General features: G+C 44.6%; 1 protein-coding gene across 2 annotated transcripts in view; it reads left to right on the forward strand.

The window, feature by feature from the left end:
* Positions 1-228: 228 nt before the first annotated feature.
* Positions 229-16,767, forward strand: part of SIL1 (SIL1 nucleotide exchange factor) — a 218,816-nt gene continuing 202,277 nt past the window's right edge. Inside the window, exon 1 of one of the 2 annotated variants that reach the window (XM_019424330.2) lies at positions 229-350. Coding sequence is in view for 1 of the 2 variants with exons in the window: in XM_019424328.2 (XP_019279873.1) it covers positions 270-350 (81 nt within the window). In the remaining variant the exon portion in view is untranslated. The remainder of the gene's footprint in view (positions 351-16,767) is intronic. The other variant, XM_019424328.2, reaches the window with a different exon arrangement.

The raw sequence follows: 16,767 nt of genomic DNA on the forward strand, positions 1-16,767 counted from the left end.
AGCTTGGAAGCAAAATCAGCCCCGCGGCGATCTCCTTCAGACGTCTCACGCTGGCGAAGGGTTACAGCTGAAAACCAGCCTCATAACGTGTGCGTTAGTGGGCGGGACTTAACAGAAGCGGGAGAGAGAGGCGGGGCTTAAGAGCTAAGAGAGCAGGAAAGAAAGGGAGGCGGCCGCTCGTCATCCTGGAAGGCAGCAATTGGGTGAGGTGGGAAGTGACGTAATAAGTGCGCGCTCACAGATTCAGAAGGTCGCCGCGGCGTCTGCGCATGGGGAGCTGGTTGCCGCTGCAGCCGCCTGGAATTGTGGGGGTTGTGTCTGCCCCTCGGCTGCCGGGCGGGAAGCCGAAGGTAGGGGCGGTGAGGGCCACTCGGCCCTGGAGCTGCGCGGGGGGCTCAGGGCGCTGTCCGAGCCTCCTCCCACCAGCGGCCCCGGCGCCTTCCCAGCACTGTTGCGGGGTCCCTACACATCCCCTCCCTGTCCCCGTCACACGCACATCTCGTCCCTCCCAAACGGGACGTCCAAGTGGGCCCTGGCCTCAGCCCAGGAGTCGCCTTCCCTACCTTTTGTGCTCAAAGAGTTTCCAGTAATTCTTATTAAGTGCCAGATGAGGCGGTGGGGATTCCGAGATTAGCTCTTGATTCTGCATCTGTTCCCTTTCTCCCACCCTCAGTTTCTGCATTTAACTGCTCCTTTGTTGAAATTCTGGTTCTTGGCAGAGGCCAAGAATTCACCATATGGAATTGCCCTCTACTCGCGTCGTGTTTCCATTCCTATCTTGTGTTTTCCTTTTTCCTGGTAGGTCGAAGACTTGCCTTTGAAGTACAGGTTACAGACTTTGTTGTTTTTCAAATCAACTAAGAAGTTGTGTACATCCCTGGGCTTTAGTAACTGATTTCATTTAAAGTGGAGCATGGGCACCTTCAGTGCTTCCCCGGCGTTTCTGATTCACGTGGTCCTTAAATCCTTGCCTTGAGATTCTACGCTTTAGAAGACTGGAGGGAATCCACTGACATTTGAGCCCCTGAAATGGGGTTCTGGCGGGGAAAGAACAGGAGTCAGGAAATGCCTGGCACCAGAGAAGCCAGTGTGGGGTTTCTTTTCACAGTAGAAGCTAGAGGACCGGTTGATGCCACACACACACACACCCACCCACCCACCCACCCAGCCACACACCCCACCCCACCGGTATGTGGTCAGTTGGATTCAAGCTCATCTGGCTTTCTGACCTCAATAAAACAAAACCACAAACTGCTTTGGAGGATTAACCCAGAGTGGGTAGGCAGAAGACGAATCCTCCAGGTTTGCTAACAAAAGAAAGTGATGTGTTTGTAAACACTAAGAGTGTTTGGACAGTGTAAAAGATGTTTTGGTATATATTGGTGTGTCTTTTTACCTCTCACAGCACCCAAACTTACTTTATTTTCTGATGAAAATATAGCCACATTTGGGGATTGGATAGGATTTTGATAGGAGCTGGGGTAGGAGGATATTAGGTTTGATGTTTGTGTAACATGGATCAGTTGAGAACATGGCCCTTAGGTTTTTAAGAGGGTGTTGCCACGTCGGGTTTATTTTGGCTTTTCTTTGGGTTATTTAATGAACTTAATATGCTAATTGATACATGTGTTGTTATGATGAAATTGGCTACAGAAAAGGCTTATTGCCCCCATTTTACAGATGGTGGGAATGGGGGATGTATTAGTACAGCTGTGGTAACCCAGAATGAAAAGTTGTCTTGTTCTTGGATTCCTGCTTTCTTTGCCTTCCCTGATGTCTTTGAAGGCTATTTATTACTCAGTTCTCTACAGAGGACAACTTTGAGCCCTGGTGTGTTTCACTGACACACAAAAACTAATTAAGCAAAACTGAAAAGCAACAAAATGGGTTTTGTAACAAACATGCTAGTGCTTCTTGAGTGTTGTTTTCCTTTAGAGTGGTATATGTAGGTGTGACTGGTGAAGTGTGGATTTACTTAAGTGATGTCGCTGTCCAAAGCAGTTTTGAAAATCCACATCTGAAATAGTCTTCAGAGACATTTTTGAACTATGTTAGCGATCAACTTCATTAATACATAATACTATACTTTTTTTTTTTTTAACCCCAAATGGTATGGTTAAGCAACCTTGTTAGCTAGCTTGTCTTCAGATGAGTAAACAGTTCTTTTGAAGTGGACATAATACATTTTTGGTGTGTGGTGAACATTAGTTTTGAATCTGAGTCTATCACTTATTAGCCATATGACCTTGGACAAGTCACCTCTTAGGCTCAGTTTTCCACTGCCTAAAAATGGGAATCTTGGAGCACTTGGCTGGCTCAGTTGGTGGAGCATCCGACTCATCTTGGGGCTGTGAGTTCAAGCCCCATGTTGTGTGTAGAGATTACTGTACTTAAACGTAAAATCCTTTAAAAAAATGCAGATACTTACTTGGAAGAGTGATTAAATGAATGGAACACATTAAAGACCTAGAAATACAATAAATATTTATGCCATCAAAGATTGAAGATTTGCTATTAATGAGAATATTTTTTGAAAAATGAGTCTCTAAAGGCATGTTGTACCTTTTTCCAAATAGGTATATGCCTTCCAGTTTTCTGTTCATTATCTTTGTGGATTCATGCTCTGACCTCATCCTACTTCTGTCTTCTTTTTCATTCATTTTCTGTCCTTTCCTAAGTGAGTCAAGTTGTGCTGCAGAGGCTGTCTGCCAGTCTCTTGGAGTAAGCCTCTTTTCAGGAGAGCTAATCTGACCATTCTTACAATGCTAGCCCCTTGGTCATGTGTTCCTGGGGATTTTTCTCTGGGGCCTCAGCTGGCTCTTAGACCACGCTCTGTAGCACAGGCATCTCTAACTCCTGGATTTGGTGTCAATTTGGAGACCTGTCCTTGTGAGGCTAATCTTTTCTCTTTCTGAACAAAGATGAATACTTTATTCTTCTCTGAGTTAGCCTTAAGCTGGAGGCCTTAGTTTTTCACAACATAGAGCTTCTTGTTTTAGTTACATGTGGTGTAAAGGGGCAATATCCTACCATTTTCTTCATTTTCTTTCACCAAGGGCTTCACTGCTGGGTAGAGGAGGAGGGGAATAGCCCTTGCCATTCACGTGGGCTTTGGGTAATCCCTGATTCCTAGCATCAACAGTAATTGAGTTTGAGATAAAAACCTTGTAAAAGATAGAAGCTGCTCAGGACACATGTGAAGAATCTCCCAGAATTTTACTGACTTAGGAAGGGCTTACACCTGGCATCCATTCTTGTGCTATTTTCCACCTTGGAGACAGAATCCAGGAGCAAAAGAATTATGTTCAGCTCAAACTTGTAGTTCTTTTGGGTTCCACCAGGCAGCACATGGAGAATGGTGTGATTGTGTTGGTTGGCTAAGTCTGTCCTCGTTCTGCTTACAGTGCCCTTGATTTTGGTGTTTTAGGCATGGAGAAGCTTCTTAGTTACGGGCTGCTGTAACAGAACACCATAGACTGGGTGCTTAAGCAGCAAACATTTATTTCTGGAGATTGGACCTGTGAGATCATGGTGCCAGCATGGTCAGGTTCTTAAAGGAACTGGGTCAGCTCTTCAGACATCTAATGAAGTGATTGTCAACCTTTTGTTCATTATCACCTTTTGAGACACCCCCCCCCATTTGTCCCATTTGTCCCCCCTGTCCCTGCCGCCCCCTGTGAAATTTTAATACCACCGATACTCTATGTATCTGTTTATGTACTGTGGCCCTTTGGAGGACCATAAACTTAAAATATCTAAGATTTTTCTAACCCAAGAATCAATCCCCCCCACCTTGCAGTGGGGTGATACTGTCTTCATTGAAAATACATCGTCTAAAACAGCCACCAAGGCATGTTTTATATCTAGAAGACCAGCTATTACCACACCAACACCAGACTAGTGAAAGGGGTAAAACTTTATTTTTACTTGTTAAAAAAAAAATTTTTTTTAAATATTTATTTTTGAGAGAGAGAGATAGAGTGCTAGCAGGGGAGGGGCAGAGAGAGAGGGAAACACAGAATCTGAAACAGGCTCCAGGTTCCGAGTTGTCAGCACAGAGCCTGACGTGGGGCTCGAACTTAGGAACCATGAGATCATGACCTGAGCCAAAGTCAATGCTCAACTGACTGAGCCACCCAGGCGCCCCAGGGGAGAACTTTATCTCATGCATACTTGATATCAGCCTTATAAAATCGTTGGTGTTACCCCATTTTACAGGTGAAGAAATAAGCTCAGTGAGGTTAAGTAATGTGACCAAGGTCAAAAAGTTTGTTGACCTTAAAACCCAGTTTGACTCCAAAGTGATTTCTGTTGTTGAGTGCTATCCTCCTCTCACCAGGAGTCTGTTGTCATCAGCAGGACATTTGACCATTCACCTTCTTTTCACAAGGGCCTCCTAGGTGCCAGGCCCAATTCAAGATGTTGAGGACACTAAAGTGGGAAAGAGATCCTGCTATTGAAGAGCTCGCTGAGTTTTCCAGCATGGGATGCTTTAGGGCTAGTGTCCCTGTCACCTAGTCTGATTTTACTTCTTGTGAGATGGCTGGCAATAGCTAAGGGCTTTCATGGAAAGATTTGAGCTGGTTGGCCTTTAGGAGGGTCTAAGCTGTGAATATGTCCCTCCTAGTTCCATCTGCCAACCAGGTGAGCTGTTTCTAATCGCTGAGCCTGTTGCATAAAGTCTGTAGCAGGCTCAGGAAACTTGGCCATTAGATGCTTGTAAACATGAGGATTAGTAAGAATCTCATTTCTATTTTTCTTACTGCTATTCCTAGTAATTCAGAGCAGAAGTTGTTTTGTCCCTTTCTGAAATTATTCCATATTGTCTGGTTCAAAACCTAATGCTGTTGAGAGAATTGGAGAAGAAATGGAATATGTGTGGAGGTGGAAGGAGGAATAATTTTTCCTGGACTTTTTTTTTTTTTTTTTTAAATTTTTTAAATGTTTTTTATTTATTTTTGAGACAGAGAGAGACAGAGCATGAATGGGGGAGGGGCAGAGAGAGAGGGAGACACAGAATCGGAAGCAGGCTCCAGGCTCTGAGCCATCAGCCCAGAGCCCGACGCGGGGCTCGAACTCACGGACCGCGAGATCGTGACCTGAGCCGAAGTCGGACGCTTAACCAACTGAGCCACCCAGGCGCCCCTTCCTGGACTTCTTTAAAGGGTCTGGAATTACTCTTTACTGTTATTCTTTTCCTCCAAATCTTGGGACTTTTGAGGTGTTCCATTTACCATCTGTTTCTCTGATGCCTCCTTGGCCTTCTTTTTTCACAGCTGTGTCTGCTGTGTTGGCTCACGTGTTCCTGTACCAGAAGTTGGAGCCTTTGGGTAGTGTCTGATGTTTAGCCCATGTCACAGTCCTATCCACAGAAAAATGGGAAGGGGTATGTTTCTGAGGTCTGCTTGTTGGCTGTGTCTTGACTGAGGGTGTGGGTGTGCCTTTTCATTACCTGTTATCATTCCGGGTAGAGGAATATCACATCAGTGAACTGATCCATGTCCTGCTACTTGCCTTTTTGCAAGTAGTGTGCCTCTTCTGTCTTATGACAGGAAGGAGTTATAGAAACTGAAAGAAGAATCACAGATGCCTCTCTTAAGTCATGTGAGGAAGGCTCATACCAGTGGACTTTTAAATGGGCATGTCTTTATGTCTGTATATAGTTTCATGCTTTTGCCTCTCTCTTTTCTGTGAGGGTCCCAAGGGGAGTCAGCAGCCATCTGACCAAAGGGGTCAGCAGCCATCTGACCATACTCAAGAAAACTAGCAGGCTTCAGTTCAATGGAAGTAACATAAAGTAGGACAGTCGATACAGACAACATTGATTGGCCACACTTTGAATCCAGTGGGTAGCAGACATTGGAAACTTAAGGGGCAAGCTCCTAAGCAAGGTATTTAAGGTTGATTTTTTTGACTCTCCCCATCCCTAGTCATGGGGAAGTGGGTTTGATTGTATTCCTGAAGCACAGTCTCTGTCCTTGGGCCCAGCTGCTCAAGTCTGAAATCATGGTATTTATGGGTTGCAAGAGATCATTCTAGGGGTCTTTATATCAATTTTATTGGAAACATCAGGGCTGGGTCTGTTTCAGATCCAAGGAATGACTGTTTGTGGTTAGGTGAGTGAAGAGTCAGTAGATAGCCTTCAGGTTCTGTCATCTTCCAGTGGTTGAGTTTTGGATTTGGTGACTTCTTGCTTTACTGATGACAAAATTGAACTCCAGCGAAGTGAAATGGGCTATATACCTTTTTTAGAACCATCAGGATATTACTGGTAGAGCTGAGACTCAAGCCAGAGGGTTCACAGAGGGTGGCCATAGAAGTTGTTAACATTATTTAAAGCCTTATAAAGATGCAAGATGCTGTTGCAGTTAAAAAAATCTCCAGGGAGGGGAAAAAAGTCTCCAAGGAAAGAGAAGGCCCCACCTCTACTGACTGCCTTATTCCTTATCTTAGAACCCTCACTGGTGAGGTTTTTGGCTGTCATGCTGATTTCTTTCCCATTCATGTTCAAGTGAGTTTCCTGTTGATCTTACCCCAGAGGAAATAGATATGAAGTTTCCCCCTATTTTAGAAACAAAGAAAAAGTGCTCAGGCCAGGCTGTTCTGAGTGTGTTCTGTAAAAATGGGGCCAATGCACCAGTGGACCTTATCTGGTGATCCAAGAAAATCTGTAATACGTCACTAAAAAAGAGTGAGGGAATGAATGGTATGTCAGAGAGGTTTAAAAAATTCTGGAATCCGCTCACTTGGTTTCATACTCTGCTGTTTACTTACTAGCTGTCAGATCATGGACAAGTTACTTATTTTCTCTAAACCTTAATTTCATGATCTGTAGAATGGGAATAGTAATAGCTACTCTTGAAGCTGTCTTGAGAATTGAGAGAATACAAATGGAAAGTGCTTCCTCTCTGTATTTTCAGTCATGTCAACAACTGTAGTTTCTATTTCTTGACCCAAGAGTTGGTTATAGGATAAGTTGGGTTGACCATCACATCATTGTCTGTCTCCTTTGTTGGTTGATTATTCATATCAGTAGTCACAGCTAGCTCATGCTGAATAACTAAAAGTCATGAATAGCAGGGAACTTTGAAGCGTCTCTGCCATCTTCTTTCTTACTTGGCTTAGTTCTCACCTTTCTGGTGCTGTCTTTAATTGGCTGCCCTGGCTAGTGGGCCTTGTTTCCTGGCCATTGTCTGACATGGGGATGTAATGGAGCAGGGCTGGCTGTCCAGAGTCTGCCTGGGGCCCTCTGACAGTATGTTTTCCTCGTCTCTTGCCTTCTCTTCAGCCAGACATGAAGCAATTAGCTTGTTAGGGGAATTTTGACTTCTGTCACAGCTTTTTTTCTGATTTGTATGCCCATTTCTGGTCCTTGTGCAAGGTCAGGCAGGCACAGTCAAATACACTCACCTGGATTTTGTGTTCAAGTTGACTCTCTTTGAGATTGACAACTAGTTCAGTGTAGCAGTGGGGGTGCGAGTGGGGAAAAAGCCCTTGAAGCTACTACCCGTTTTTATATTGATCTCAAGCTGATGTTTAAACAAAACCTGAGTACCATAATTGTAGATTGTGCCTTACATCTCTGAATGAAACAAATAGGGTAAAACCTTATTATTTGTGGGGAAGACTGGTCTGAATTGGTAAAAAAAAAAAAAAAAAAAAAAAAAAAGAAAAAGAAAAAGAAAAAACAACTGAGGAGTCTTTTCAGAGAAATGCTATTGTCTTAGATTTTTTGGCAAGCCTCTGCAGTATCTTTCTGATGTAGTCTTATTGCTTCCCTTGTTTTCCTGCTTCTGAGTTCTTATGGGAGCCTCCTTCTATACCCTATATGCAATGTTCCTCTAGGACATTGTGTACCACTGCCCTTTGCAGTCTTCTTAAATGTAGTCCTGATTGGAGAAGAGTCTTTCTAAAAAGCCATCAGTGGCACCCCCTAGCTGCTGCTGATTAAATTCCAAATATGTTAGTTGTCCTGATGTTCTGTGCCTATCACAGTGTATCCTTGTCCTACCACTTTAATTATGTTCTCCATTGTTACCCACATGTACCCTTTGCTCTTGATAAACTGGTCCACGTGATCCTCTAAACATGACTCCTGTTAGTGTCTCAGCCAGTGCTTTTGCTCAGAGTCCCCTCTCCTTAGTTTCCTAGTTAAGCTTCACAGCTGCCTTCTTCAGTGAGTCTTGTGTCATACCTCCTCATCTGTATCCCCATAGCAACACTTTGATTATAGAATTTAGCATACTTTATCCTGGTTAGTTATTTTGTCTCTTATTTAATATGAGCTTCTCAAGGACATGGCCTGTGCTTATTTTATATCTCCAGCATAATGCTGAGTATAACATGGACACCAATAAATGCTAGTTGAATGAAGGGATATGTGAAAGCTGAGAAATGGTAACAGTTATGTTCAGTTCCCAACTCTTTGCTGAGGCATTCCTTGAACACTAGGCACAGTGAGTCTGGCATGCTGAACTCCCAGAGCCTTTTGTGTAAGTCTTACCTTCCCACCAGGGTTAGAAATTCCCAGAGCTGGGGGTGGGGGGTGGGGGCAGAAAACGCATTCCTCCTTCCTCTTTGTGTACCAGCCCCCAGCACAGTTCCTGGCATGTAGAGCGTGTTTCATAAGTACTTGTGAATGAGAGAGTCCTGCTGTTTGTCAGCTGATGTGCCTACCAATTTATCAGCCTCCCGTGTTGGTCACTGGCCAGGGGTCTCCAACTCAAAGGTGTTTTCAGGGCCAGGTAGGGAACAGTCAGTGTGAGCAACATGGAACGGTGTGCCTGTGTCAAACTGGAGTGTTCATGTGTTCATGGGGAGCAGCTGCTACTCAGCCTGTTGTCATGAGTGAGTGTGGCTCTAGTGTCATCATCTCCTATTACAAGAGAAGCCAAAAGTCCACATTTTTATGTGAAATCCCCAGGGAATACCAGAGTACATATCTGGTCCAGATTTGACATCGAGGCTACGCATTTGTGACATATTTAAATTCCTTACAGAAGAAGAAAGGGAGCAGAAGATAGAACCTGAAAGCTTTTGAGGGAGTTTTGTTGAAAGCCTAGCTTTGGTTAAGGGTGTCTTGTAATTTTCTGTGGGTAGTCACTTAGTCTTTTGAGTCAAGTCTTTCAGAGACCACCTGTGTTTTGCTTCATCCTCCCTTGCGTTCTTTTGTTTTTTTTTTTAACGTTTATTTATTTTTGAGACAGAGAGAGACAGAGCATGAACGGGGGAGGGTCAGAGAGAGGGAGACACAGAATCCGAAACAGGCTCCAGGCCCTGGGCTGTCAGCACAGAGCCCGATGCGGGGCTTGAACTCACGGACTGCGAGATCATGACCTGAGCCGAAGTCAGCCGCTTAAACGACTGAGCCACCCAGGCGCCCCTCTTGCATACTGTCCCTAGAAAGATGATGACCTAGAGACTTGTATGATTTTTGCCCTATTGCCCGGCCTCTGCTGAGGCAAGTTTGATGGTTGTTCTTGTTTTTGTCTCCTGCTAAGGGCCTGGTGGTCAGCCTGATATAACGTCCCAGGGATCATTCCTGTTAATGGCTTCTCTGAGGAGGAGTTCTGGGTGAACTGGCATACGTGAAAGGGAAGTATATTGTACAGAATTATTGCCTAGATGTGGTTGGCCAAGGGGCAAAGTAGCATAAGAGCCAGGAGGAAATCTGTACCTTCGTGGAGGCTTTTGCAAGGCAATATCTTACCCTCTGGCTGCCCTGTTCTTTTCATAGTCCCTAAGGGCCTCTGGCATAGCTTAGTTGCTTGGCAAACTTACGTTTTAGTCCTGAAAGTGTTGCCACCAGTGGTATCTCCATCTGAGACTGAAGCAAGCTGATTGATTACCTCTGGAAGAATACATGAGAAACTGAAGAGTGGTTGTCTTTGGTGAGGGGCCCTGGGTGGCTGGGGAGTGGGGAAGGAGGGAGACTTATTTTTCACTGTATACAAGCTTTGTGCATATATTGTTAGTTTTTTGTTTTTTGTTTTCGTTTTGGTTTTTTTTTTGAGAGAGCAAGAAAGCGCGTGCGTGTGAGAAGGGCAGAGGGAGAGAGAGAGGGAGAGAATCATAAGCAGGCTTCATGCTCAGTGAGGAGCCCTATGTGGGGCTTGATCTCATGACCATGAAATCATGACCTGAGCTGAAATCAAGAGTCTGGATGCTTAGCTAACTGAGCCTCCCAGAAGTCTCTGTTAGTATTTTTTTCAAATATCACTGGATAGACCCAGGTATGGCCTCCTCTTAACGTTTCACTCTGCCCTCACTGTGTGCTCTCTGTAAACACCTAGAACCAGTTACTGTAGACTGTCCCTTGGAGGTGACAGCCTTGTTTCTTTGTTTCACAGAAGTGTCTTAGGCTTTCTCTACCAGAAGTCTTGGGAATAACAGTCAGGCTTCACATATGTTCATGTTTTTAAAGGGCTTTCAAATATGTTTTTTTTTTTTAAAGTTTATTATTTCTTTGAGAGAGAGCATGTGTGCACATGCAAACAGGGGAGGGGTAGAGAGAGACGGGGAGACGCCAAATTTGAAGCAGGCTCCAGGCTCTGAGCTGTCAGCACAGAGCCTGAGGTGGGGCTCAAACTCCTGAACTTCAAGTTGATGACCTGAGGGGAAGTCAGATGCTTAACTGACTGAGACACCTAGGCGCCCCAGGACTTTCAAATATCTTATCTGATTCTTACAACATCCCCATTTTATAGAGGTGAAAAATTGAGGTTTGGAGAGTCTAAATTACTTACTGAGGGTCATACAGCTTGTCAGGGTAGGGCTGTGACTAATCCAGGTAGCCTTACTTCATGTTCCTGCCCCTTGCTTTTAGATCTTAATGTCAGTGAGGTAGTCTTCCTTTTTGGAATTCTCTTAGAGGTTTCCAGAGCTGTTTCATTTGGGGCCTTCCCCCTTAGGACTCTCTGGAAAAAAGTGGTTAGTAGTAGGTTTCTCCATTTTCCTAGTTAGGGTAAACTAAGGCTCCACTGGGGCCATATCTTTTAGGGAAGCTTGAATTAACAGTTTTGTTTCCTTTTCTTTGCTGAGTATTATTGCCACTATTAAGCAGAGGGCTTTGTTTCCAGGTTACAAATCTTTTTAGCAAAGAAGTAAGGGTGGAGTAGAACTAGAAGGGCTCAGGTTGTTCTTGGATATAATTTAATGCTGCACATCCCAGAGAGAGTAAAATAAACATTGTAAAGTGTGCAAGATGGGTTTGGATTAATATCCTGACAACATATGGCTTGGCATGTAGGGCACTCCTGGGAGACCCTTCTCACCATACAAAGCCTGCCTTTGCTGGGTGGCCCCTTCCCACAGGTCTTCCCAGCAGCTGTTGTGCACCTGGGTGAATCATCAGCTTTCCTAAGCTTCTGGGGAGAAAACCCAATGTTAACTGTTAAAAGTCCTCATATAAGAGGTGAAATAAACAGGCAGTCCTGAGAGACCAGTGTGTTTCAGTACTACTTAGCTTCCCCTGCATTTGTCCAGGGTAATCACTTCCGTTAGAGACACTGGCTATTTGTCACCGCTGGTCTCTTCAGAATACAGCACTGAAAATCATCTTGCCCTTTCTACTCTGCTGCCCCCGAAGTCATGGGTGTAAAAGGTCTCTGAAAGCTCTAGAGAGGCAGTGGGCAACATGGAGGGAAGGCTTAGTTGCTTCTAATGACCAAGCAGAAATTTTTTACTTTTTACTTTTTCTATTTCTACTTAAATCAGACTTAGTTTACCTGCAAAGAGGATTCTGTATATTACAGACAGAGCTCAGAGTGGAAGAGGATCTTGGTACCTCTTCTGCAGTCTCTCAGGGGAACTTACTGCGGACACATAAAGATCATGCTTGGATTGTCTTTTCCTCCCCCAGCTCTGAGGTGCAGTATGCCAACAGTGTTGCCCCAGAGATAGGTACCAGCTGATGGCTTAGTCAGGGTGTCGCTGGCTGGCAGCTTTGTGGGTTTGGAACCCTAGCCAGTTCACCTAGGTTTAAGTTCCAGTGGGCTCTCTGAAGCACATGAAATTGATGAGACCATCAAGTTGTAGTTCCAGTTAGCTAATTAACTCTAAGAAACATGCCTAGCAAGTTGATTTGTGTGGACAGGTAGGAACCTTGTTTCCTCTATAGTTTGCTGGAAAGCCACCTCACCTCTTCGAGGAAGTCAAGGTGAAATATGGTGGAAACTTTTAGCCATAGCCATCAGATAGAACCAGATTTAACCATGTATTAGCTATGAGACTTCAGATGAGTTATTTAATCTCTGTCCTCCTATGTCTTCACCTGTAAAACTCCTTGGGGTTTTCAGATATGCACACAGTATGCATTCAGTGTATGTTTTATACCATTTAATCACATTTTTCCTCTACTCACAGCCTTGTACTTTTAGGACTATATGTGTATTCTGGCCAAAACACACTGGTTACTCTCTTAGGGCACTAGAAATGTGTATTTGAGAGAGACTCCATTTAATTCTGGGTACCTTTTTGTGTATTCTTTGCAGACCACAGTAGGAACAGTTAGATTCTAGCTGTCATCATTTGGCTCCAACCTATGGAGTCTGTGGTTATCATTCAATCTACAGTTCTTTCTTAAGACCTGCTGTGTGTCAGTTACTGCTTGGCCATGGAAATTTAGTGGTGAGTGAGACCGATCTAGTCACTGACCTTAGTAATACCTCTCCAAACCCCTCCTTAGATGGGTTCCTTCTTTGGGTGATTAGTCTTGTTCATTCTTTGTTGATTCATACTAATTTGCTTCTGAGAGAGTAATCTTCTCCCTAGACCTAGGGGACAGTGCTCCTTTGTGCTGCCTGGGCCTTGCCTGCTGGCTTGCCGGCTCTCAAACAATGAGAGCAGCGTGCTGAAGCTGAAGGAGAAAACCCCGCAGGCTACTACTGCCTCGGCCACACATGTCCCAAGAGCCTGTACTTGGCACTCTTGAATGTTCCTTTTCTCCTTGCACATAGATTATAGTGTTCACTGGTAATTTAAATTCAAAAACCTTCCGCCCCCTCTCTGCCTTTAAAAAAAAAAAAAAAAAAAAAAAAGGCTCTGTGTATTACAGGGTAGAGAACAAAGCAGGCCAGCCCTGGTTTCCCCGTGGGGTTTGTTTTATCACGTGTATTTTTTATGTAGCCTCACCATGGGTTACCTTTAGTTTAATAAGGCTAATGTGTAATTCAGGCCTATTGATGATCTGCAGTCATAGAATGTCACATCTTTCTCTACCTTGTTTGTCATAGTGTGATGGGTAGATTTAGGGGTTGCTGACAGGAAGTTGGACTTGCTTCTTCACTTTGGACTCCAGACTGTATTCTAGCCCCTAGTGGGCTCTGCATAAAGAAGGGCCAGCAGCCAGGTTGATGGATTTCTCGGCTTCGAAATAGGAGCCTGAAGATAGTCCTCTGTTTCCTCTCTCTTTCTCTCATGCGAGTTTTACCAGCAGTTGCCAAGAAGTGTGTGTGGGGAAGCAGGCAGAATTGCTCTCTGAGAACCATTTATTTGAGAACTCCCAGTGGAGAATTGCATTTGCCTCTGCTTCTCATGCTGTGGTGTGTGGCCTTGTGATTTGGTACTGCTTGTCCCTGTGTAATACAGAGGCCTGTGTATGACTCCTCTAGCCCTGTTGGGGTTTTCAACAATAAATTACTTGCTGGCTGGTCTTTCCCCTAAATTCTATCACTTTCTCAGAAGCAGGGGCGTGTGCCAGCATTTAGGGACCTGTTTGAGCCTATCTGGCATGGTGGTTGAGCCTAGATGAGTCATGTTTCCCACTGCTGCTTGGGTTGGACATTTGCTGTAGTTGGATTTAGTTTAACAGTCACGCTAGAGGCTTGGTTGGAAAGAAGAGAGCACTGCATAATTATTGCTTATGTACCAGTTAAACCTATCAGCCAACAGATGTCAAGTGCAGGAAAAAAGTGCAATAATGTTATTATAATGACATAATAGTTATCATTATAATAATCACCTGGCATACTTTTGATAAGAGGCAGATCCTGAAATGAGTGCAGGGTTAACCTTAAACTATAGCACAATGAAGGGGTGCTTAACCTTGTAGGAAATGCTGTGTGGATGTGTATGGTTCAGGTATGGGGTTGCTACCCTTTCTGCCTAGCTTGAACGAGGTATGAAGACTTCATCTGGGCTTCTCTGTCCTGCAGTTACTTGATGCTTTCTCATGGTGCCATGGAGCACATGCCATCCTTTGGTATAAGGTGCTCTGGGTTGCAGGATTACTATCCCAAGCACCCAGTGCCACTGGGTTCTCAAAAAGGCAGAGATTAAATCCCTGTGGGCTCATTTGGAATTTTCAGAAAATCCAGCCTCATCCCTGTAGCTACAGATGATGAACTCCCCTCCATGCAGCAAACTGTGTTCTGTACTTAGGGCATGGTGGTGGACCTCAGTTATGTACTTGCCTATTGTGGTAGGAGTGCTCATGGTAGACAGCCTTTCCTTACCCAGGGAGCTCTTTGGAACTATATTTCCCATTCTGGTTAGGAAGGTGGTGGCGAAGGGGTGAGGAACAGAGCTGGGCTCATGGGTGACCCACAAAGGCAGCTCTGGGGTCGGAGAAGAGCCTTTGGATTCAGGCAGACTTGAGTTGTTGGCTCCTGATCTTGCCATTCACCATCTGTTGGTCAGCCTTGCTCAAGCCTCAGCTGCCTCTCTGTGTATGTGCTTATTTATTTCTCCTTGTTTTTCACTACCAGCCCTGTCTCTGAAGTACCTATCTCTAAGCAGTTATCAGTAAATGCTTCTAGTTCTCCTACCCAACGCTGCCCACTTACCCTAAAGAATAGAAGGGTGAGGACAAGGCCCTCCTGCTTCCATAGGGAATTTGGGCTTTAAGTTGAGCTTCATGTGAGCTTTTTCAGGCTCTGGTGATGTTTTTTGGAGCCATACTAGACTTCCTCTGATGCTGCCTCATCAGGGAGACTTTGATATTTAATGTTTGGGCAGCTTTCCACCTTATCCAAGGAGTGAAAGGTGATGTTTAAAATCCTATTCAGGGATTTTCTGCTTTAGCCCCCTGCGGCCTTTTCCCCCTCTCCTTTTTCCTTTGGGTGGGTCACTTGGGGACACTGCCTGCCCCAAGGAACATTTGTTCTTGAAGGAGCTGTTAGTTGTTTGGGTTAGTCTCTTTACTCATTAAAGGTTTTTGTGTTTCTGTCTGGGCCTTTGCTGTGGACTTTTATTTTGGAAGTCTGGAGCACTCAGACAAGGTGATAGCTTTTTAGACTATTTTTGGCTGTAGGCCAGCTTATCACTATGGCTACCACCTGCCTGAAGGATGGCAGGACATAGACAGTAACTTCTATCAGGAATTTGGGAAGGAGGAGGGCAAAGGGGAAAGAATAGTTTAGCTTAAGGTCACAAGGGGAGAACAGCTTTTCTAAGCAGAACCATTTGATTTGGACACAATCTCATTTCCCTTCTCTGTAGAATTTTTTTTTTCAGTCAACAAACATACGTAGAACACCTTTTACATTCCAGACACTATGGTAAGCCCTGAGATATAGCCATGACCAAGTCATACACACTTCCTGCTTAGAGTGTATTGATGAATATAGACATTAATAAGATTATAATCACATACATAAATGTAAAATTACAGTTGTAAGAAGTACATTGAAAGAAAGGAATGTGATACCATGAGAAATAGGACTTGTTCCTGGGGTTGAGAGGCTATCAGGGAAGGCTTCCTTGAGGAAGTAATGTTTGGTTTCAATTGTGAAGAACAAACAGGTGTATACTGAAGAACTGGACATGAAGTTGAGTGTTTCAGGCTGAGGGCCCATCTTTTCCAAGGGCTCCGGAGTAGGGTTGAGTGACAAAGAAGTGACTTCTGTCAGGTACTGAAATAGTGTGGTCAGAGCACAGAAAGTGAGAGGAGATGGATACAAGATGAACCTGGAGGGATTGGCGAGGGCAGTCCTGATCAGCTGTGACAAGGCGTTTTGTATTTACCTGGAGAGCAGGGAAACCTTTGGAGGGTTGTTAGTCATGGTGGTAAGATGATTGGACTTGCAGTGTGAAAGATCATTTGGTCAGTACATTGGATGGATTTTGATGAGGGAGTGAGAATGAAGATCAGAAAAGGAGGATTACTGTGATAGGTGACTTGTTTTCCTTCAGTCAGCTAGATGGTAATTTTCAGACCCATCCCCTGAAGTGCTGCCTTATTCCTCCTGAGTCAGATCCTCTCTCACTGCCTTAGTCAGTGTGTTGTTGGGGCTACCTCGCCACTCAGCAGACTTGGTAGCTCAGGGTGTTGGCATTTGGCATCTTTCCACCTTCACAGAAAAAGGCCTGGAGGTTTCAATCCTGTCACTTGTTAACATCTGACAGCTACAGAGCCCTTTGTTAACCTGTTGTCTTGTTGTCCCTCTGTTGGCTGTCACTACTGGCCAAGAGCTACGCCTTTCACCTTGGACCACTTAAGCCACTGACATGGGCAACCACCTGCAGTATGATGTGGCAGGTTAGCAAAGCCAGCACCTGCAGTTTATGCAACATTCAGTTTGGTTGATGTAGGTGTGCACATATTCTCTCTTGGCAGCAGCCAATGTCTGGAGGGCTGGAAATGGGCTGTAGTTGCCCTTTCTACTGTGTAGCCTGGAAGACTGAGGTACAGGAGAGAACTGTGGTGTAAAGAAGCCTGAGTCAGAGTCACATGCTGCCAGACAAAGTGTTCAGTGCATGGTGGGGTAGTTTGAGACCCTAGACCAGAGCCCCTTCTCAATGGTACTGTAACCTTGCCCACCATTCCTT

Source organism: Panthera pardus, unplaced genomic scaffold (assembly GCF_024362965.1).
Source record: "Panthera pardus isolate Hobbes unplaced genomic scaffold, ASM2436296v1 HiC_scaffold_2, whole genome shotgun sequence".
Classification (NCBI taxonomy): Eukaryota; Metazoa; Chordata; class Mammalia; order Carnivora; family Felidae; genus Panthera; species Panthera pardus.